The sequence below is a fragment of the Staurois parvus genome, unplaced genomic scaffold (genome assembly GCF_062004578.1).
Source record: "Staurois parvus isolate SC_StPar_1 unplaced genomic scaffold, SC_StPar_1.0 ptg000031l, whole genome shotgun sequence".
Taxonomy (NCBI): Eukaryota; Metazoa; Chordata; class Amphibia; order Anura; family Ranidae; genus Staurois; species Staurois parvus.
In genome coordinates, this window is record NW_028317827.1 from 6,613,240 (window position 1) to 6,637,863 (window position 24,624).

Below are 24,624 nucleotides of genomic sequence, written 5' to 3' on the forward strand. Positions count from 1 at the left end.
GCACCACCACAATCATGAATCCAAGGTGGACCCTCACCTTCATTGGAGGCATTTCAGGAGGCAGAGTCAGCACTGGAATCACTGCTTGCAGGTAGCAAGGTACCATGGGATATGTAGTCCTTAGACATTGAAAGTATACTGCAGAGGAAAAGCTGCAAAGCATGCAGGAAATCCAGGAAGTGGTGAAAAAAGTTGGCCAGCAGACATGCAGCACTCACCATGAAGGGAGATTTTCAAGTATTCTTATGTTGGATTGTCAAAAATAACTATTGCTTGTATTGCTATTTCAATGTTGAGTTTATAAAATTGAAGCGTAAGCTGGGACCAGAGAAGTCCCTAGGGTTGGTGTCACCTGGTGCGGTAACACGTGGTGTCACCCCTCCAGAGAGGAAGGGGCGTTGCCGGTGTAGCGGTAAAATGAGTATCCCGTGAAGACATGCATCCCCTGAAGCAACTGCGCATGTGCCGGTTTCAGGCCAAAAAAGAAGCTGATCTCCAACTTTAGCACAGAGCTGCCACAGTTAACCCCTAACAGGCTGTAAACCGCTGAAGCTAATCCCGCTGATCACTATGGGTTGCAAGATCAGTTAACCCCATATAGGTTGAACCTATAAATTTTTTTTTTTTTTTTTTTTTTTTTTTTTTACTGGATACATTTTATAGCAGAAAGTAAAAAAATGTTTTTTCAAATATTCTGTCTTTTTTTTGTTTATAGCGCAAAAATTAAAAACCCCAGTGGTGATCAAATACCACAAACAAAAGCTCTATTTGTGTGAAAAAAATGATATAAATAATTTGGGTACAGCATTGCATGACGCACAATTACCAGTTATAGTAGCACAGTGTCGCATAGCAAAAGTAAAATTTTCTGGAGCGTAAGTGGTTAAAAAAGTTTACCCAACTTTTCAACATCTTTGTGATAGTAAAAGCACATGTTTGCTGATGTCTTTCAATAGCCTTGTGGCTTAGTTAGGTGGACAGCTGAAATTGGTCTACTCATGAATTACGTATCTTGTCTTATTAATGGCATGCTTTTACAGTATCATTAGAGGCATTTGTGTTGTTTGTTTTTCATTGCCATGGGTACTCTATAGGCACAGATTTCTACAGTTACATGAGAAACCTTCACACAGTCCCAGCGTTCCTTGGAGCTGATGTAGAGTATTATTGCTGCCAATAGTCAGATTCGGACTTTAATTTTTTTACTGGCAAGTGCAACTGCTTCAGTCTATGATGTCATAATGGCATGAAAGCAGAATCATCAAGGCCTATATATACTGTTGATGTTTGCAAATATGAACCCGGGGGGAGGCACTAATAGAACGGTCACTGTCAGAAACTACAAATGCTGTATTTTGTGTATAGGAAGAACGCTGTGGAGAAGGAATGGTCTACTTTCAGCGGTGTAAAGCAGAACTACACTACATCTGAGCGCCACAAACCAAAAGCACTATTTAATTTATTTTTAATATTCAAAGCAAACTTCCCTATCCATCCATGTCTCCATGCTTTATTTTGTTGAGAATTCACTTTGAAACCCCCCCCCCCCCCAGCATACTAGCATTTCTGGCTGTGGCTATCTTGAGTAAGGGCAAATGATTCATGTAGCATTTACTTCTTGGAATGCATCTGCCCTTAGCTCAGGCAAGCCTTCAGGAGGTTGTGCTTAACTGAGAAAACCCCTCCTCCCTTCCTGAAGACTCCTGGGATGTGTGACCTCATTTGCTTTGGCATGCAAACAAGGTAGAAACTAAAGAACTGAAGAAAAAAAAAAAACCAGTGTAACGGAACCGGAACCCAGACCGCACTGAGTTTTTCCGTTATACCACAGCTTCCCCTGTCCGAACACCATCCACGGACCACACCCTTGAAATCCCTCAGGAAACAGACAGCACCCAGCTCTTCTTAAACAGGAAGCCAACTCTTTTTATTTTAACACAAATCACAGGATATATACAGAGGGCGGGGAAACACAATTAGGAACAGGAAATACATCATCACCCCTCCCCATCCCACCAAGACACACAACAATGGGATCCCATAATAGTTGGCTGGCCAGCAAGGCACAGCACAATGGGGGGTAGCACATGGCAAACAAACAATGGACAACCATGTGGCCTAGACAAAGGACAACACACAAATGCACAATACTGGGACATTCACATGTACACCCTGTACCCTTAAACAGGCACAGGGTGGGTTAAACATAATGGTTTGGAGAGATGATACAGAGGTCCCCCCACCCCCAAAAGTCACTCCCGTCACAAACAGTATAAAACAAGTAAAGACAATATGCTTTTCCTATCTATTTACTGATGCTAGAAGCATAATGACTAAAAATAGTTAATGCTGATTGAGAGAGTGAAGTTCCACTTTAATATGCCCCTGCCAAATCAGTGCCTGACCGCTCCAATCTATGGGGAGCATGAGCTTTGCTATTTGCAGAGCAATAGGTCTGACTCTGTAGGGGTACTCCAGTACTCTGCAGTGAGACCACTGCTTCCCTTGAAAAGCAAGGGTCCCACCCTGTGGCTGCTGGCAGGGGCAGGCTTTTATATTCAGGTCGTGGTTAACAAATTAACACTTTTTCATTTTGATAAACCTGGAACGTGTTTAGCTGATTTAAACTGAAGGTTCAATCTGCCTTTAAGGCAAGTTAAAAAGACCGGTCGAGTAGTTATATAGTATGTTATTGCAGATTGCTTTAAAGCAAACCTGTGCTTGGCACATACAGGGCAAAGCAAAATCTTTGTCACACGGACTGTCTATAGACCTGTGTAGGCTACGACTAGAGCGACTTATAGAGTACACAGAAATTTCCTTCACTCCAGACAGCTGAATGGAGCACTGGGGGAGTGAAAGAAATGTGAGTATGTGCTGCTGGGGAGGGGAGGCATGATGATTGCTCAGTCCAGGAAGAAAGCCTACCTCCCTCCACCAAGGAAGTAGAGGAAACTGCCACAATGTCACTGCACCAGCTAAACAACTTTGGATAAAAGGTATGTATAGAAGTGAAAATACCAGGGTAGGCTTTGGGGGGTGTTGGGTTTAGGGGGTTTTGAGATACTGCAGCTCAATGAATTAGAACCAGTGACTTTACTTGTGTTGGAAGCGTTACCCTATGAAGAAATATGTAGCTATTATTTCCTATGGTTGAGGGAGGCTCCAGCTTTGGCCTGGAAAGTAAATGCATTTTTAAGTATTTTCTTGAAAATCATACTTCACATTCTTCCACGAGCAGCGTTTGCCAGACTGTGCAATGGTTATGCTTAGTGGAAAACCCATCAGTCTTCTCAACACCTTACAGTCTGGCTTCTTCTATGGACTGGAATTGTAATCTGCTAGACTAATACCAAATATGAAATGGATCATTAAAGTGGTTCTAAAGGTTTTTTTTTTTTCTTTAAAATAACAAACATGTTATACAATGGTTTTGCACAGAGCAGCCGCGATCCTTCTCTTCTCAGGTCCCCCACTGGCGCTTGTGGCCACCTCCTCCATTGCCGAGTGCCCCCAGCGCAAGCTGCTTGAGCTGGGGGGCACTAGTGCATGCTCGCTCCCAAGCCAGCTCTATGTGTCTATGGGACACACAGAGCGTGGCTCAGTTCTGTCTCCCTCCTCACTGGCTGTGATTGACAGCAGTGTGAGCCAATGACTCTCCCTGCTGTGTTTCAGCCAATTAGGGAGAGACCCAAGGCTCCTGTGCACAGTCCTGGATGAAGATCGGGCTCAGGTAAGTATTCAGGGACTGCAGAAGAAGCTGCACACCGAAGCCTTTTTTACCATAGAATGCATGAAGGTAAAAAACCTTCACCCTTTACAACCACTTCAAGCATTGTGTATAAAGAGAACCAACCAGTATTCTTCTGTACTCAGGAACACATGTTGTTTAGAGTTTTATCATACTCAAGTGTTTTGAACTACTATGTGTGGCTATACATGGATCAAGTTCTTCAATCCGTGTATGGGCAGGCTGGTTGTACAGAAGTTGGGGCCATTTCCCTCCCACTGGCACCAATGATGGGGCACTTTCCCTCCCACTGGCACCAACTATGGGGCACTTTCCCTCCCACTGGCACCAACTATGGGGCACTTTCCCTCCCAATGGCACCAACGATGGGGCACTTTCCCTCCCACTGGCACCAACGATGGGGCACTTTCCCTCCCACTGGCACCAACGATGGGGCACTTTCCCTCCCACTGGCACCAACGATGGGGCACTTTCCCTCCCACTGGCACCAACGATGGGCCACTTTCCCTCCCACTGACCACCAAGCCTAGGGTATTGTTTACTCCTACTGATGCCAGGGCATTTTCTACTGCCACTGGCCACAATCCTGCCCCCTTTAAGTTTGAAGGGCAGTAAACTAGCCCTTTGTTTGAAAAGTTTGGAGACCCCTGCATTAAGGTAAACAAAGTTTTTAGGTTTAGTATCACTTTAACTGAACAAGCTGCATATCAAAGCTGAACTGGTATAATGCACAGCTGCTCCAGATTTAATACATTCCCCCAGTGAGGAGGGGAGAGCACACACTTGACCTCATCAGCGTGTTGCTACTCCACCATCCAATCACAGGCTAGGGCAGTCCTTGACCAAGCTGTATTGTTTTAAATGCTATAAAAAAAAGAGACGTCAGATCCTGGCTGTGCCGTATGCATGACTGGATTGTAAAACTAGCTGAACAAAATTTTAAATTTAATGGCGGGTAAAGCAGTTCACACTTACAAGGTAAATATTGCAAGTATGAGTTAATCTGTTTGCCTTCACTTCCACTTTTAGCTGTCAGCTGGTGGATAGCAAACACACCCATTTCCAAAGTCATTTTTTTTCTCTCTGATCTCTTAGTGTTGATCGATTTGGTTTTTTGCTTGTAATCACCATTACATTCCTTGCAAACAAGAATCCTCTAACGGGTTTTTATTGAATCCCCATGAATACCAGTAAAACGGAGCCTAGGACAGTGGAAATATACAAAGTGTTGTGATCCAACTGGATTTTCCTTATCTGATTATAGCCGTAAAGAGCAGTAGAAGACTATTGATGTTTTTTTATTGGCTACAGAATTTGTTGAATTAAATAAGTCTGCTAATCTCTAAGTTAGCAAGAAGCCTGAACCTCATAGCTGACATTGATTGAAAGCAAAACTGCCTGTATTGCCCATAGCAGATGATCAGTCCTTGCTTCTCTTGGATACAGTAGAAGATGAAAGGTTGAGGCCTATGGGTTGTTATGTACAGCACAGTTTACCTTTTAGTTTATTTTAACCTAAAACATGTGTTAAGTGCAAGTAAAGGGCATTATGCTCTTTGTACTAACCCTGCAAGGCTAGATCCCAAGGGATGGTCATCGGCTGAAGCTTAAAACCTCTGAGTGCATCCTATGGAAGGGATGCTAGAAAAGCTGATGCAATGCAGAAGTTTAAAAAAAAAAAATACCCCTGCTTAAATAATGATCCCGTCTGGCTCACATTTGACTCCCTTTTGGTTGTTCCAACTGCACCCAGGTAGGTATCTTTATTGCATAACAGATCTCGTATGATTGATAGGAAATAGCTGGCTTTACTGCAACCTGGCAATAACCCACCACTGGTCAGTCATTGCCAACAAGTCTTTGATGATGGAGTTCTGTAAACGTTTTTCCATTCTAAAAACATGTTGTAGAGCGCCAGTTTTCCCTATACTGTGTCAGGGGAGGTTTATGTTCCTTTTCAGTCTCAAGCACGTTTTAATGCACTTATATTATCTTACACCTATTATACGTTTTTCATCTGTCGGTCCTCCTTAATAGACCACAATGTATTCCCATGCCCTGCATCAAGAAAGCAGGTTAAATCTAGCTTATTGTGTTTCAGGGAATATCACAGAGCTGGTATAAAGTGCATACACAAATGTCTTCTGTGGTTTTGGCTCTAGCCAAGCAAAATTAATTTGCTGCAGCTGCCTATAGCATTCCTACATCCAGCAAAAAAACTAACACACTTCTTGATTCTTTTTGCAGGTGAGCCGACTCCTGATTTTAGCAGGGGCAAACGTCAACTACAGGACAGAGGTTTTAAATAACGCCCCGATTCAGTGTGTCCAAGCGCACCTCGGTCACGAGGAGATGGTCAGCCTGCTGCTGGAATTTGGGGGCATTGTGGATGGGATGTCGGAGAGTGGAATGACCCCGCTGTGCTACGCAGCTGCTTCTGGACACCTAAATATTGTAACTCTTCTGATCAAAAAAGGAGCAAAGGTGAATATAGAGTGGGGAATATAATGACGTACTTGTGATGCTTTTCAGGCAGTTTAAGTACACTAAAAGGTCTAGCGTTTAATTTATAAAACCCTTGTGACAGTTAGTGTTACTGAACCCAGGACCCTGCATTCACTATATCTGGTATCCCGCAGTACATACAACATGGAAATGCAATTATTTTAGTAAATATAAACTGCTAAATACCTTTTCTCATCAGCCGTGTGTAGCAGTTTTGTGACTTCTATCTGTGTCCAGCTGAGCACAGGTTATAGCTTGTAGGAGGAGTTTTCATTCTCCTCTGACTGTCTTATGAGGCTGTCTAACCCCTGACCCTCTGTCTGGAAAGTGCTGATTGGCCCTGTGCTCCTCACATGCACCCTCCCAAAGAAAAAAAAACTCCAGCAATACACTAAACTGAGCATGTGCAGAGTGCCTCCTAAGGCTCTATACTATGAGCAGATGGATTGGGGACAGTAGAAGGGGAGGATCAGAGAAGCCAGGATCAAACAGACTTTTTGCACAATACAGAGGATTAACAAGTATGCTTTACTGCATACAGAGACTGATTTTACTGTTTGGAGTTTACTAACACTTTACCAGTTCTATCACATGCTACAGACTCTGGTAATTCTTATTTGTGCCACTTTCATATTGTGTTGCCGTGGCTGCAACAATTTCAAAAAGAATTACCACCAGTTTGTAGATAAGAAACTGGCGGTAATGAGACCAACTCTAAGTTGCCATAAAGGACAAGCCAGAGTGCAGCCTCTGTGTTGTGAAGAACAAGCCATGTTTACATGCACCACTATCTATATAAAAAATTTTTTTAATAAGCTATTTAATATTACATTTGCATCCATTCACATTTTTACTCTTGAGCAAGTGTGGGTAATAAACTACGTAATGTAGGCATTTCTGTAATCATCCTGTCCTCCTGAAAACATGCTGTCCACCTGCCGCTAGTGTCCTAGCAACCACTGACGTAGGACTGAACATGGACAGTGAGGAGAACCTGATGGGTATGCTGAGAGACTAGTCTCCCATCGTTTTCACCTTCATTGTAATTGACAGGGGACAGCAGTGGGACAATTCCATAGCTGCTATTGGGCTACAGAATCTGCACGCTGCCATCCGCTCTCAATCACAAGGGAGGCAGCCTGAATGGGGGACTAGATTCGAAACATTCCCACTGATGGGGAACTATTGCCTCAGCATCAGACTCCCCCCAACCCTTAGCTCAACTCCCTGACCGTAGTGCCTGCCTGAGTGATGGGTGCAGTGGCTGGATAGAAGAGCCTAGTAACACTGACCTTGTTTGTTTTATTTGTTCTTTCCATGCTTGGCGTACTGAGCTGCATTAAATTTGGAGCGTTCTGTATGGATACTCCAGCCTCAGTGTTGGCCACCATGTGACAAAAGTTTGGATGTTTTGTCTTTTGTTTTGCTTTTTATTTTTCCTTTAATGTTCTTTATAGTCAAAGTGGAGTCTCCCTTTACAATCTACCAGATCATTTAGGGAAAATCTGTTGTTTCAGTAATCTCTTTCACATTTAGTAAATCTATTATGCTATATATAATATATGACACTTCCAGGGACTTCAGCCAAGTGTTGTAATTGTGCAATGCAGGAGTTACTATTGCTTTAATTACATTTTGCCTGCAATAATTATATGCACATTGGCAGTCTCCACCCTTGGATTGAACTGTGCTCTCTCGCTCATATAATTTACAATGGCAGACAGGCTTCAGTTAGAATGTGTGAAGCTTTGTCCATATGTGTGGAATTTGCTCTGTATGTGGCCCGTAAGATGATGTGGGTTATTGTGTTACTGGATCCCGGGTCATTAATAGGAATTTGTCAGAATGTGCCCCCTTCCACTCTAATATCCAGCAGATGTTGTGGCTTCCTCATCTAATGAAGCTCACAGAGGATATGCTTCCTGTGCTGATGTTGCTGGGCTTCAGCTATTCCGGCAGATGGGGAATATTGGCGAGACTCTACAAGGTCCTTATTGAAAGGTGTTCTCTTGCCCTGATTTATCAGAATGGCTGATAAAGGAATAATTGTTGTTGCCAGAAGGAAACCTACCAGATTCCATTTTTTTTTTATTGTCCCAAATTTGAATTTCCCTTGAATGGCAGATTCTGACTGGTTGCCATCAGCAAAACAATTGGTTCTTAATGCAGACACTGATAAATGTGTGTTAGCAAAGAATTCTCATTGGCATTGGCTGTTTTAAGCAAGCAGATTGGAAAAGATTAGCATAAGGAATAGAATAACTAAGGTCAGGTCTTGACATCTAAAGTGTATCCGTTAATAGTCACCCAAAATGTGTACTGGGAGAAATCATGCAGACATTATTATTATTCAATCTGTAAATAAATCAATAAATGCTAATTGTCATAATCACGTTCGGTGAGATGTGTTCAACATTCATTATTTTTATTTATTACAGGTATTTGTATAATGCCAACAATTGACAGGTGTAGAATAGAGATGAGCAAATTGATTTGCATATTCTGTAAATTTAAAATTATTATTTTGCTTGAATATGCGCAATTAGTCTCACAATATTATCAATGATTGCCATGATTCATGCACTGTCACATATTGTACCGTTCTGCGTGCGCAGATTCTGGTGAATTCCCAAAATTGCTAATTTGCGCAATTTTTGCATTACATTTCTTATTTGGGAATGGAGTATGCTAATTATAGGGCTTTGGCTTACAACAAATTTTACATAGAATTAAGGTTTGCAAACCCAGTGTATTAATATTTTGACTTAGTAATTTAATTAAGGGGTGTTCATTGATTGTATTTTACAGGTGGATCACATAGACAAGAAAGGACAGAGTGCCTTGGTGCACAGTGCTCTGAGAGGACACTGCAGTATCCTCAAGTTTTTATTGAATTGTGACTGGACATCTTCAAACCAACAGCCAAATTATGTAAGACGAAGCCATGCCCTCCAACAGTCTCTGACTGCAGCGGCCAGTATGGGACACACAGAGGTAAGAAACAATTCACCTTTGGCCCAGCCCATTCTCAGTTCTTAATGGGGTTGATACAAGAAAAGCTTAGTGGAATGTATGCAGTATGAATTGTAATCTTAGGCAAGTCCTTTGTGTTTCATGACCTTGTACCATTACACAGGTCACAGAACTCCAAGGTGGTGTCCTACAATACAGAGGGCAGATTCCTGTAGTGTTATACAAAATATGTTTAAGGATAGTAAAATAGAACTGCTTCTCACAACAGCCAGTCAGATGTCTTTCCCCATTCCAACTAATTGGATTCCATTGTTTGTTCACTCAAAAGAAGAAAGAGGAAATCTGCTACCTTTTTAACTGGAACCTATAAAAAAAAAACTTTGGGGGCTTCCATTGCTGACCCTCTTTGTGAAAATGGCAGTTGCCTGACTGTTATGCTGGTTCACTTCTAAAATATTTTGACTTCAACAAAATGGAGGCCATCTGGACATAGACACCCACTTCCTTTTGCATAAATGTGAATTAAACGGTAAAAGATGGCTTCAGTTCCTGTTCTGCACATGTAGAGCACACCTCGGATGCATTTCACCCTTTTCGATGCTTAATTGTAGAGACACTCCTATGAAACAGGCAGTTGGTGTCTGTGTGCAGGCGACCACTATTTTGTTGAAGTCTACTGGAACTTGACAAGCCAATCCTCTCGGTCTTGCACCAGTTTATCCACACGCTGATCTGACTAATATAGGTTTGGGGCAGCGACGGACTGACCATTTGGAAACTCGGGCATAGCCCGAGGGCCCGGGGTCAGTAGGGGGCCCCATGAGATGCCCCTGGTACATTTTTCATAGGCTTTTTTGAGTTTGGGCAAGGACACAGGGGCCCCATGATTCCCTATTGCCCGGGGGCCCCATGAGTTGTCAGTCCGCCCCTGGTTTGGGGGGTATTTTCATTGTTTTGGGCTTCAAAATTTTGAGCCACTAAACCAAAAAAAAAACATGCAGATCAGATATTCTGACTTCACTGGTATTCTTGAGTCAGTGACTCAAAGTATTGAAGTCAAGAGACCACCTAGCAATTAGCGTATTCAAAGAGAGGTCACACATTGCAGTCACCAGTCACAGTAAAGATTTATTTTTAAAGCTGAATTTATGTGTATATCAATACTTCTTTTACAGTTGACCTTTTGGATAAAAGTGGCCTTGGGTTGACAGGGTCACTTTAAGGGATTGGTACTCCTATTCCACTTACTGTAGTTGCCCAGAGCACACGCAGGAGGCTAAATGCGGTTAATACACAACAATTATTAAACAGCTTTTTCTTTCACACTGCCTTGGACAGCCATTAACTAACAGGTCCTGTTTCACAATGGAGATGGAAACCGGAGACATGACTTTTATGAAGCTGGCAGTTGGGTTCTCAGAACTGGCTGTCGTATCATTTGATATGCTGTGTGATGCAGTAAAATGGAATACAATGCTCCCAAAGTTCCAACTTAATCTCAGCTTTACCAGCTAAACAAGCCTAGCAAAATCATTAGGATACTGTGGTTAACCAAAAACAAATTCTTATTAGGATTCGCAGGTGTGCAGTATGCAGGCATACTGAATGCATTATAGTAGGGGATCACCCCTTTCCCCCACAAGTATAGAGCACATGAAGAAACATGCAGAATTTTGCTAACTAGGTAAATTGCTGTATCTGGTCTGTCAGATAGTAATGGTAAATGTGTGCGGTGTTGTGGAAAGTTTGTGTCTGGCCACAGAAATCCACCCTGCTTGAAGCATTATGATTTGGAGCTCCAGTAGAAGACCCCCAAATCTCTTATTTTGCACAGCTGCTTACATTCTATAATAGATATGGCTGTAGCTACCTATTGGGATTGGCCAAGCCCTGCTCAACTGCCTGCGACTTTCAAAGGTTGCATTCACACTTGAGTGTTTTGTAGCTTGAAGCTCGAAGCTCCAAAAAAGCTCAAACTTAAAAAAACTAATTGTTCACTATGGTGCCTGTTCACACCTGATCGCGCAAACAGGCACCATAGAGAACAATTTATTTTTTAAGTTTGAGCGTTTTTGGAGCTTCAAGCTACAAAACGCTCAAGTGTGAATGCAGCCTAATAGCAGTGCTTCTGATGGCTGATGAAACACGCTTACTGGACAGTGATGGCAGTTGGAAAGGCTGAGCTGAAATATTTCATAATTCAAACGGAAACCAAGTTAAAGAGACGGGGATTAATATACACCAATCGGCCATAACATTATTAAGTAAAGTTAATAGCATTAATTATATCTCATTATGGCATCTGCAAGTGGGTTTGATATATTAGGCACTAAGCGAACATGAAGTTCCTGAAGCTAATGTGTTAAAAGCTGGAAAAGTGGACAAGTAGAAGGATTTGAGCAACTTTGACGAGCCATATTGTAATGGCCAGACAATTAGGTTAGAGCATCTCCAATACTTCAGCTGTTGTGGGATGCTTTTGGTCTGGATTGGTCAGGACCTAACAAAAGTGATCCAAAGAAGGAAAACTGGCATCAGGGTCATGGACTGCCAAGGCTTATTGATGCCTGAGGGGAGGGAAGGTTGGTGCTTGTAGTCCAATCCAGTAGAAAAGCTACTGTAGCTCAAATTACTGAAATAGTTAATACAGAACTGAAGTCCCAATGTAAGAAACAGCAAGCAAGCAGGCATTTATTGCAGAAGAAACTAGCAATGTCTCTGCAATAAAATGCATCTATCTGCATGCTTGTTGTCTTCTCTGGCAATGTAAACTGAGCTGTGAATGAGCGCTGAGCTGGTTTCTGTGTATCAGAATGACAGCCTCCTGTACATGTGCAGGGGTGATGTCATCCCACGCAGACCGATAAGAATGACAGAAGACCAGCACACAGGGCAAGATGCGGGCGAGGGACAGGACTGTTAAAGGAAAGGTATGTTTTAACTCCTTTTAGTTCCACTTTAAATCTTGTATCTGATAGAAAGTCGTCAGAACACACAGTGCATTGCAGTTTGTTGTATATAGGGCTGGACAGCTACAGACCAGTCAAGGTACCCATGCTGATCCGTGTCCACAGCCAATGGGAACATGAGCATGAGAACTAGACCACGGAGCACTGGAAGAAGAATGGCCTGGTCTGATGAATCGCGTTTTAATTTAAATCATGTGGATAGGCAGGTGCATGTGCGTTGCTTACCAGGGGGAAGAGATGGCACCAGAATGCACTATGGGAAATCCAATCCATTCAGGCCCCACCTTGTAATCTAGAGGACCTAAATGGTCTGCTACTGATGTCTTGGTGCCAGATACCACAGCATATCTTCAGAAGTCTAGTGGAGTCTATGCCTCAATGGGTCAGAGCTGTTTTGACAGCATAAGAAGGACCTACTCAATATTGGGTAGGTTGTCAAAATGTAATGGCTGATCAGTGTATGTATATATATATATATATATATATATATATATATATATATATATATATATATATATATATAATTTTTGTTCTTGTTACTGCAAATGCATTGTTTCTGTCCATTGGACCAGCTGAGTAGTGGATCCCAGTGCCAAAGTCAACAGACAAATGTTTTCCAGTCCTTGTTCTCATGGATATATCATTTCCTTTATGGCTAGCTTAAGGATAAGTTCACCTTTTAACAAAAAATAAGACGTGGCTTTTTTTTTTTTTTGCAGGTAAAAAAATGTGCATTTACTATTTTTTGTTTTTGGAGTATGGGAAGGATTGCACCAGCGATCAGCAGATCACTGGTGCCATGCAAGACTCCTGCAGTGTAGTTTTGTGCTCATACCTCATACTGGCAAGCAGATATACACTGACAGGAAGAATCGATGAACTACCATGGCACTGAACAGCGCCATGGTAGTTCATTGGGAATTACAAGCCAACCGCCACAAAGGCTGTCGGAACTCGTAGTTTTCCCATTCACAGAAATACTGTGAATGAGTGACGTGGCCGGGTGAGCAGAATCCCACACTGCCACGTTTATTTAAAATTGTGTCAGCTAGCAGAGAGAGGGGTGGGGAGAAAATCCCCCACTAGCTGTCACATGGGAGAGCGGGGGCCTGTCCTTTCATTACATGTTACACGCTGAATATGGGTGTAACATGTTACCCTTTAACGTATAGCCAACAGTCAGCTCTCCTTGGTGAAGCAGTATGGAAGCTGTTTGCTGATATTTTGCTCTAAGTTACAGCATGTTGCTCTTCACTTTTTCCTGAGCAGCCTTTTCAGAGGGCTTGAAGTTTCTACAGGCTGACATCTCTAATCCATGTACTCTGTGTCCTGTGGTCGTTCTGAAGTTATAGGGCCTTTAATTATAACAATATGATTGTCATAATGCTGCCATCTACACTGTATTATAGGCTTCATGGAGGCACGCCTGCCTCTTGTTTTGAAGATCTTGGTGGATTGTGCAAGCTTTAGGTCAGATAAAAGAAACACTTTTAGAACTGTTTAGAGAAGCGAAGAGAAAGAGATGGGGTGACTTTAATGAAAGAACACATTGAAAGAAGATGGTATAATTGGATCTCCAAGCATATCAAATACATAAAAGACAATTTTGAAGGAAAATTTCTATTTGAGTAAAATATTCAGATTTGAGAACAGATTCTTTGTTTTTCTTTTATGTTATAATTGTCCTATTTGACTAAATCTTTGTGTAGTACAGTAGATAAATGTCCTGTTTTTCCTTCTAAAGCTGGCCATCTACAGCTCGAACTCCTGCTGAATCGACTGATATGTGGGCTCTGTTAGCATCCCTTGGCTTGACAAACTGGGTGCTGCGACTGCTAGAATACAATAGTCGGCAGCAGAGATACCTCCATCAGTGCTGTTTAATGTGGATGGGAGAACCTACTAGATTGTTTTCATTCAGGCCATGTGCTGAACACAAGAATCTGTGCATGTATTGCTTGCTTAGAGAGTCATGACCATCCATAATTTGTCTTTGGGAGACTCTTGCTGGGTGCAGTTGCTGTAACGTGTCTCTATCGGGTCTGCTTTTATAGGAGTATGTGAGGAACTCAGCATGGGCTGTGTGACAATAATCATTACTGTCAAGCCAAGTGACACCTGTCCTAACAAGAGTAGGGGGTGAGAATTTTTTGGTCAGTATCCTGGAGAGTAGTTATTTTGAGTGTTGAGTTATAGTAGATGTCCACTCAAAGGGAATTATTCGTTTTTTTGGTTCAGTGGTTACATCACTAAATGCTGATATTTCAGCAATGAGTGAACACTGCTTACAAGAATCTCACTGCTTCAGCTGCATCCTCTGTAATGTAAAACACAATATTTATTAGCAATACTGGGATCAGATTGTAATAGCTAGTAGAAGTGGGCGGAGCTGGGAACTTATGTACAGATACCTCACTGAGCCCTGAAGGGTTTTGGAATGCCAGAGCATCATACTTGTAGCATTTTTTTCTTTACGTCCCATTGATTCACTGGGTTTGTATTGTAACTTGATGCGGTGCTTGTGCAAAACACTGTAATCTCAGGCAAAATATTACAAGCTAAAGCATTTTAAGAAATGGCATTTTTCCCACATTAATTGCGACTGGTTGCAGCTGTTCCTGTCCAGAGTGTCGACATTTTCTTGGCCTTCATATTTTCATGCTTGAACGTGAACATAATTATGATTACATGTAGTTCTGCATAGTTCCCATAACATTACCCGTCACTGTACAGCTGTGCATTAAGCAGATAGAAGAGGGGGAGATGGTGATTGAACCCTGCTTTAGATCTCTGATGCTTACTTCTTGTACAGGTTCACATACAGATATAAATATTAAGGTGGATGTATTGCTAAAATTCACTCTGAACTTCAATGAATAGTGCACATGTCATCCTTGGCAAAGGTAACCTAGGCACTAAAGATCATTCAGTCTCTGTCTATTGGACTTGAGATGAGGCCGGAGATGAGCATGGCAAAACCAGGAACCTGTGTTTTCATATATAATGAGTAAAAATGGCTGTCCCCATGTACATCTGTAATTGCAAACTATACATAGAAACACTTTTTTTTTCTTTTTCCATTGATTTTGTATCTATATTCATTGCTCCATTAATTTACATTAACGTGGCCATAATGCAACACACCAAAGCAGACAGATGGTAATGGGTCCTTAAATCACTGGAGAGTTTTTGCTGATGTTTGTTCCCCAGTTAAGAAGACTTCCTCTTGCCATGTAATCACTGGGATAGAAAGTGAAGGGAACTCTTACCTAAGATTGTATGTCTTTTGAGGGTTAGGGACTGATGTGAATGTACAATTTATATGTAAAGTGCTGTGTAAATTGATGGTGTTCTATAAGTACGTGAAATAAATAAAGAAAAAGTTTACCTTTCATAACATTACATGTTGCACCCATATCCATGGTGTAATGAGCAACCCCTGAACCCCCCCAGAGCCCCTGTAGTGATAGCGGGCTGGGGATCGTCTCCCCACACCCGCTGTCACAATTTTCTTTAAAAATGTGGTGGTCATTCATTCACAGAGTTCATTGTGGCTGACGGCATGAGTTCTCAATGAACTGCCAGGGTGCTGATGAGAGGTCTAGTAGTTCATTGATTCATCCTGTCATTCAGTCACTGCCTGCCTGTACGAGATACAGGCAGACCACTACACTGACATTCTACAGGAGTCTAAGATCCTAATAGATAAAAATAATAAATGCACATTTTTTTTTACCTGAATTTTTTGTTTCGTGTTTTTTTTTTTATTTTAACTATAGGTGACGTTTCTTTTTTGTAAGTTCATTTTAAATATAAGATACACATTGTCCATAGACCTTCTTTTGTTTGACGCTGCTTTTCTCTTTTCCAGGTGGTGAGATGCCTCTTGAACCATGAGAAAGGTTCCCCATTAGACATCAATGAGAATGACACACTTTGGGGAGAGACAGGTAGAGCAATTTGTTAACTGCTTAACTCCACATTCGAATATTTGCTGCTCCATCTCCAGTGTTGTTAAACCTGTATTGTGTTTATACTACACTTATAATTAGGAGACTCTTGTAGCATTTGAGGGAAAATTTGGAATGATTCAGAATCATTTACCATGTTTTAACAAAGGAAATATCCTCTGTAAGCCAGATCATCCTTTGATAGTGCTTGCCGTATCATAATACTAGTCGTTTTTGTAACCACTTGGTTTGCTAATGTCTGTTGGGTTATCACAGGTGATGCAACCGATATGTATTGGTGGACCTTCTGCAGGCAGCCATGGTGTGTGCAATACAGACCTCACCTAGCTAGAACTTAGCATATCTTTATCACAGTGTGACTCTCAATGATATCATTGGTTGGAAAAATTTGATAGTTTGCTCCAGACTATAAAAAGAAAAGGTTTCTTCAACTTGGTTTGTAAAAGCCCAGCTGCAGCCTTGGATGTAATAGAGAGGTTTTGAAGTCTCTGTAGGGTTTTTATTGCTATTTTTGTTACTGTTGTGGAGATTTCCCCTCACTTCCTGTTTGGACAGGGAATTATAGGAAATCCTCCCAGCGGGATCATAGAACAGAACAAAAACACATTTTCTAGGGAAAGGGGTTAGACTGGTAATGACAGTACTCCTCCATTTCTGTACGGGCATCACAAGAACAGGAAGAGAGGAAAAATCTCCCCAATGGGGTCACAGTTTAAAAGAAAACTTGAGAGGAAATTTAAATCTTCTGAATTTTATTCAAAACAAAAAAGAAACAATGGCTGGAGTTAGGCTTTAACTCCACTATAATGTGCCATTGCAGTGGAAGCTCTGAGTGTAGTTTATACTAGGGGTGCACCGAAATTTCGGTGGCCGAAACGTGTTGGCCGAAAACACCCCTTTTGGTCGTTGGCCGAAATGAAAAAAAAAGCACCTATACAGGTGCCAAAAAAACCTCACTGCCGCCTGCCTGCCGCTCGGTAGTTGAGCCTTACCTGAGAAACCATCGATCCTGGCGCTGGGCATAGAGATGAGTGAAGGAAAGATGGCCGCCACCCATCTCTATGCCCTTGGAGGACCGGAGCGATGTCACTTCCCGTGCCACCCATATTTTTTTTTTCTTTTAAAGCACTAGATCAATGCGCTTTTTTTGTCTTATTGACCCCACATCTCTCCATAAAGAGGACCTGTCGCTAATTATTTCTATCACAAGGGATGCATGCATCTCTTGTGATAAGAATAAAAGTGATTACATTTTTTTTTAAAGGGACAGTGCAAAAAACCAAAAACATTAAATAAATTAATAAATAATAGGTTTAAAGTGCCCCCGTCCCCCCGTGTTATGCCCACATATGTAAATGGTGTTCAAACCACACATGTGAGGTATCGCCATGAATGTCAGAGCAAGAGCAATAATTCTCGCAATAGACCTCCTCTGTAACTTTACACTGCTAACCTGTAGAAATTTTTAAAGCATCACCCATGGAGATTTTTAAGTACCGAAGTTTCACGCCATTCCACGAGCGTGCACAATTTTAAAGCGAGACATGTTTGGTATCTATTTACTCGCTGTAATATCCTCTTTCACTTTCATATTTTACAAAAAAATTGGGGTATATATTGTTTTTGTTTTTTTTAATCAGTGTATTTTTTTTCTAAAAAATTTATATTCATTTTTAAAAACTGCGCATTTCGGTTTTGGTTTTCGGCCAACTGCATTTTGAATTTTCGGTTTCGGCACCACTACTGTATACTGTATCGATGAACCATAGTTCAGAGGGAAAAACCATGAGGGTTCTGCAACTTGATACTGCTTCCAAATAGCCATAGCAATGACCGTTTATCCCCCTAAAAGCTGGAGTAAGATCTGTGTATGTACAATTGCTTTGCAGAATGTGAGTTTACTGGCACATTATTTGAGTGCACACACCATTCACATTGACCCGTGACCCACCTTATGCTGGCCATTTGTTAAAATGAAAAATGACTCTAGGATATTTGACCCCTTTCTTCCTTTTAGCTGCCCTCTCTTGTACATTTACAAAGTACACAGCACACACACGGCTTCCTCGAGGTGTAGATCATGCACTAGCACCAGCAGGTGCACTTAAATCCACTGCGAGGAATTAGGTCATCCTCTGTTGCCTCAGCCTGTTGTTGAAGCAGCTATTTTCTCCCATCAAACAAGTTATAACAAAAGAAATATTCTCTGTGAACCAGGTCATCCTTTGACTTTGCCTTTTAGTATTCTGTGTTGGCAAAACATAGCTTTTCCCATGCCACACCTTGATTGTTAGCCCAGCACTGAATGAACCCAGATAAGATCAGCTGTTGCTTCGCTGTGTTCCACAGAAGCGGGGCTGACTGTTAAACATGATGGGACAGGATGAACAAACCGCCTGCCTACACCCTGTTGGGTGCTTTTATGGAGCACTTTTCCATTTATGCCTTTATCGTTAGAATTGTTTGAAATGGTTTCACCCATTTTCTCTCAAGCTAGAACTATAAAGGGGTTGACTGCCATAAGCGTATTCCTTCCCCACTGCTTTTTAAAGGGGTAAATCCAACTTTTTTAACCCTCTCTGGCTAACATAATTTTAATTAGGACAGCAAAATTATCAGATTTTGAATAGTATTCATTACCTGCTTAGTTCTGTTATGCTTCTATGCAGTCTTAAAGTGGTTACAAAGGCTACTTTTTTTTCTTAAAATAATAAAAATGTTATTCTTACCTGCTCTGTGCAATAGCATTGCACAGAGTGGTCTCTTACCTCCTCTTCTGGGGTTCCCTACCTGTGCCCCCATGTGAAGCTGGCTGATTCAGCGGCACCTGTTTAGGCTGGCCATACACTATACAATTTTCTATTTAATTTCTGCCCAATTTCCTTTAGATTTACCTTCAACTGTGTAGTGCAAGGGTCTGCCTAATTGGATACAACTGAGTGTTGTTAGGTTTGACCTCATATTATATGGTTTTTGGTAAATCTAAAGCAAAAATCTCAAGAAAATTGGATAATGTATGGCCAGCCTTAGGCACACTCCTGAGCCAGGCTGGGTGTGTCCATAGACACAGCACAGCTTCCCCCCATAGGATTTTATTGACAGTAGAAGGAGCCAATGCCCCTGCGTCCTCTGAGAGCAGGTAATGCACTGCTGCAGATGGCACAGTGCTGGATCGAGAAAGGACTCGGGTAAGTGTTGGGGGGGGTCATTACAAAATTACCCCAGTAACTGAGCTTTTGTGTAACGTGGGTATTATTGTAGTGTACTACTGCTAGTATCTGTTGCCATCTGGTGTCTGTGGCCTGCTCCCACAGTCTTAGAGCTTAAGCCCTCATGCACACTTGACGTTTTTACAGCGGCTGTTTTTGGCTTTTGACATTTTTTTTTTCTACAGCCAGTAAAGCCCCCCAGCATGTTATCCTCTGTGTCCATGCACACATAGACTGTAATCAACATTTTTTGGCTGAAAAAAACCCCAGGACTAGTGGGTTTCTAGAGGAGTTTTTTTAGCTGTAAAAACACTGTAATGCTTCAAAATGTGGTAAAACACCACAATCTGGCGTTTTTGGACGTTTTTTTTACCATAAAAAAATTTTTATTTAAAAAAAAAACAAAAAAACCCCAAAATACTAAAAACTGCAAATGCGGAAAAACGCAGGAAACCGTTGCTAATCGGGACAAAACGCCACTAAATGCTAATGCAAAAATGCTAAAAGAAAATGAAAATCTCACATTCTTAACATGACTTTACACAGCTAACGTTACCAGCGTTCTCAAAACGTCAAGTGTGCAACAGGGCTAAATGTTAAAGCGTACCTTCACCGCCTTCTTACATTTTCCATAATATTACTATTCCTCTTTCCTTTCTAACAACTGCAGATTAAAACTTGTTAAACTTGCCCTGTATTTCCAAATTTCCCATTTAGGCGAGAATGACATAGCCCCTGTATCTTGTAGCCTTCTGGGATACTCACACCAGGCATCCCAGGAATCTTCAGGGCCATGTCTGATGCATGGTACATGTGCCGCAGTGTGTCATCAGGGGGTCTGATGCAAGAAACTTGAAAAAACAGCTGGTTCCCGAATACATGAAAAAGGAAACTGTCGGTGTGAGATCTGGTGTGTAGCATCACAGTGGCAGATTACGACAGTCTGTGTTCTTTAGAGGGGATTTTCCTTCACTTCCTGTTTTTTGGGGAATTCAGGAAGTCAGAAAGTCAGTGGAGAGTTCTCCAAAGGAATGGAAATCCTCTCCTAGACAGTTATTACCAGAACAAGTGTCCCATTTGTAAGATTTTCCCTCTAATCCTGACTCTGTGACAACTCAAACCTTTTTTTAACATTATTTCCCAATTAAAATGGAGAAAGAGAATCTCCCCAGCAAAGGCACACACAGCATTAAATCCCTTACACAGGATCTAACCCTTCCCCATTCTACCCCCCGTCAAACCAAAAAAATGGTTTAGATACCTTTTATGCAACTAATGTATTATTTTATCAGGTTGAATAGTAGTAAAGGAGAGATTAAACATCTGTCCTTGGAATGTTTAACCACTAAGAATGTTGCAATGTGGTGATACATTTATCCCTTTCAAGAAGAAAACCTTTCTAATCATGGGACCTGACAACAGTTCTTTCCAAGAAACAAATGTGTTTAAAATCCATCTGACCTCTATTTATATAACCATGGGTATTCTTTGATCATTTATCTTCAGCTTAGCTGATTGGATGCACATGTCTCATGTTTAGTTTTTCTTTAGTTTATGACTTTGAAGAGGATGTTATGGTCGTATTTTGTGCTTTGGATCAATTTATTGTGTTGGATTCTGAAATGTAAGATTGTATAATATATCCCAACAGAAATGGGGTTGATTTATAAATGTTTAGAAAGTTAGTAAGTAATGGCAATGTGTAACATTTTACTGCTTTATTATCCATGAGACTCTAGTGCAGTTTAGGACAACCTAGTAGAGCTAGAGGTTCCATCAGCGCTCCAATCAAAATTTAAGAAGAATCTATCACAATGTGAAAAATATTAAAGGACAACTTCGCTTTCATACTGTGGCCCCTTCTTATTTCTATGGATGAGCCATACTCCAAGGGACCACTGGCAGCCACCAGTACTGCTACCCTTTGGAATGAATATGGCCATGATGCTTGTGGGCAGTATGAAAAGGTGCCTGCTGGAAATATTGCTGTATCAGTAGGGCAAGTTTTATCCCCTGAGGGATGCATGCAGTGGGTGGAGGTATTAAGTGCCGGTTCAAATATATGTGGATTGGATGTGGTTTGAACCGCAAGAAGGGCCAGTTTACTGTCCTTTGGACTCTGAGGGGACCAGTCTGTGGCCAGACTAGAAAATGCCCTGGCGTCAATGGGAGTAAACAATGTTCCATCATTGGGATTAGTGGGAGAAATATTGCCCCATTGTTGCTGTCATGGGAAGGAATAGTACCCCATCATTGGTGTCAGTGGAAAGGAATAGTGCCCTGCTGTTGGTATCAGTTGGAGGAATAGTACCCTGCCGTTGGTATCAGTGGGAGGTATAGTATAGTTTGGAGACCATTGATATAGAATATCAGCCACACGAGGAGAGTTTTGTTTTCAGGTGTCAGACGGACACTCTGGGGCATATTCATAAAGCTCTAAATGTGACAATCACCAAATATTCACTGAAAATGAAGCCTTCTGGTGCATGTGTATTATATTACAGAGAATAATTATTACTGTAGGTGAATGTTTAGTGAGTGTCACACTCACTGATTTATACATATTCCCCACAGTCTGCATTCTTAGAAGGAGCAGAATATTACAGAACTTCAAACCTGAATCAGTGACTGCATACACAGTATAATAAACAAATATGACTGTCCCCAAGTACATACTGTATATGATTATATACTGTGCATATCAAAAAAATGTTTATTAACCCTTTCCCAGTGGGCATACGCATATACAGTATGTAGTCTCATAGAAGTGGGTCTTTATCTGTGGGGCCTCATATATGCACCACCGTGTTTGTGCTGAAACTGCACTCCCAGCACAGAGACCGACCTGTCAGTGACAGCTGCAGGTGTCGTACTATCTATCTGGAGGCCGGTTCCCAATCAACTGATCGCTGTGTAGCCTCTGATTGGATATCACAGTGATCAGTCACTGTACAGGCCACTCCTATATTGTTTTCTCCTCTTAAATGGAGAACAAAGATACATTATATCTATTTTTTTCCTTTCTAAAGGAAAAAATTGTAAACAAAAACGTGTTTAAAAAAAAAAAAAACACACTATTGTTTCTGGACCCTACTATGGGTACAAACCACAAATACCATACACATATGTGGTATCGCTGCAATAGTCAGGAGCAGAAGAGTTTATTTTGGGTTGTTGTTTGATGTTAGGTTGTGGTAATAGCAAGAAATATACAAAAAATATTTTTTACTATTTTGTACTAGTTTTTCTTTAATAATAAATAAGTCAAGAGATATCCATTACCATTTACCACCAATTAAAAGCTCAATTTGTCCTAAAAAAACAAAAACAAAGTATAATCTACTTGGATACACGAAGTAATGATATGTACACGATGCCAAAGTTGCAAAACTGGTTTCAGGCATTAACCAATTCTTGCCGACCTGGCACATATATGCTGTCTAGGTAAACTCTTTACTGTTCTGAGAGCACGCTCCCAGCACAGTAACAAATGGGTACAGAAAGCTCCTGATGCATACTTGCGATTGGGAGCTTTCCAATAATATGACTGCCAATCACAGCAGTCACATGATCGGAATGCCCGCCTCCGTCTCCCAGCATTTAGAGCCTCTTAAAGGGCTGGGAGGCAGCAGCGGGAGTTAAGATTTGTTTTACTGTCCGTCTTGAAGGGGTTAAAAAGGTAACATATGGAGATATATATATTATAATATATGATATATAATTTTTTTGTAAAACTTTTGTGGACAAACCAGTTCAGAAATCGTGTCCAATACACATTCTGTAGCACTCCTGCTTGTCTCATACATCATAAACTGTATTTTCTCCACTTCCCACCATCCATCTTGACATTATGACCCTTTGTTCCAGTATACTACCCTCCCTGAGTCGGATGAATCCTTTAATGCATGTAATCCTTTAATGTACCATTTTTAATCCTGGAAACCAAACCAGTCTTAGACATGTATTTATTCTTATTGGTTTACAGTTTGAATGTTTTATCGGGACTGAAAACAAAGTAAATCCTGGCGAACACTTGAAGTGTTTGTGTTTTTATAATTAGAGGATGGTTTATGCAGTGTTAGTCGTTAATGTTTACATTCGGGTTAGGTCAGGGATGGCTCGATGTAAGGCGTCCTGTTCTGTCTCAGGCTTTGGGCCTACTTAAGATACCATTCTTGAAATTGTTATTACCCTCTCCTAATCCCACTGTCAAAACGCCGTGCCTATTCTTTTTGTTTCCGTTTTTTCACATATTTATTTAAACTTCCTGTCAGATTTGTTGGCCCGTGATCAAAGATGTGTCAGATTAGTCGCTTTTCCCGTCCCCGCCAGTACATAGTATATAGTTACCAGCATTTACTTTGCTGAGTGTATTGCTGATCAGATTAAATTCCATTTTATCCTGGTCTATAAGGAAGAAAATAGAGTTGTTGAAATCCTTACATTTTCCTGTCCGTGGAAGAGAAGCTACAATACTGTGTGGGATCTTAAACCCTAAAAAAATGTAGTAACTGTGACTACTCCTTCAGACTTAAAATCAGTGCACCACAATGCATGGTAGTGTGTTATTATTCATTGTGGTGCACTGCAAGAAGGTGCGTCAAGTGTGCACTGGTTAAGTGTTTTGCGGTGCCATTCAAATTTGATGGAACTTCAGTGCACACTGGGACATACTTTGCTATGTGTTGTGGTAATGTGCAGCACGCAAGTCCTCCAGTTTCAAGTTCTTCCAGTTTTGTTTTTTTTTTGTTCTCTGTCCTGTTTAGGAAGAATTCCCTTTTACTTAAAGAATATGTAAACCCAACATATTATATTCCTGATATGTGCTTGCTGTACCATGTACTTGTATGATAAACGTATCCTGTTCTCTTTGTATTGATTCCTTTGTGTGAAATCCTTGGTGTTCTTTCCAGGCCCTCTGCTTTACTATTAAATACTGACCACACTAGACATGAGAGCACAGTGTGGTCAGTTTGCTGGCCGCACTGAGAACTCAGCCTGCTCTCCAATGATCAGACTTGTCCTTAAAAAAAAATTAAAAAACAATATCCTGGTAAATTTCAGTGTTTGTCCTCTTTAGATTTAATGACAGTCAACAACCTTCATTACACCCACTTCCTTTGAGCCCAGGGTGTCATAGGCAGATCCCCTGGAGCTGCATCACCATGTCAGTCTGGGCCCACAGTACAATACTGCAGAGAGCTATTAAAGATCACCTACCACTTCCAGGGGGGAAGAGGAGGAGA

The 24,624-nt window shown here is 41.2% G+C and overlaps 2 protein-coding genes across 6 annotated transcripts in view; one reads left to right on the forward strand and one right to left on the reverse strand.

The window, feature by feature from the left end:
* TANC1 (tetratricopeptide repeat, ankyrin repeat and coiled-coil containing 1) overlaps positions 1-24,624 on the forward strand; it is a 336,351-nt gene that overhangs the window by 274,236 nt on the left and 37,491 nt on the right. For all 5 annotated transcript variants that reach the window (XM_089659744.1, XM_089659745.1, XM_089659746.1 and 2 more), the window contains 3 exons: positions 5,999-6,235; positions 9,065-9,250; positions 16,070-16,148. In XM_089659744.1, coding sequence (XP_089515870.1) covers positions 5,999-6,235; positions 9,065-9,250; positions 16,070-16,148 — 502 coding nt within the window. The remainder of the gene's footprint in view (positions 1-5,998; positions 6,236-9,064; positions 9,251-16,069; positions 16,149-24,624) is intronic.
* The window catches only part of WDSUB1 (WD repeat, sterile alpha motif and U-box domain containing 1), a 154,574-nt gene that overhangs the window by 9,827 nt on the left and 120,123 nt on the right, over positions 1-24,624 (reverse strand). The gene's annotated exons all lie outside the window — the stretch shown is intronic.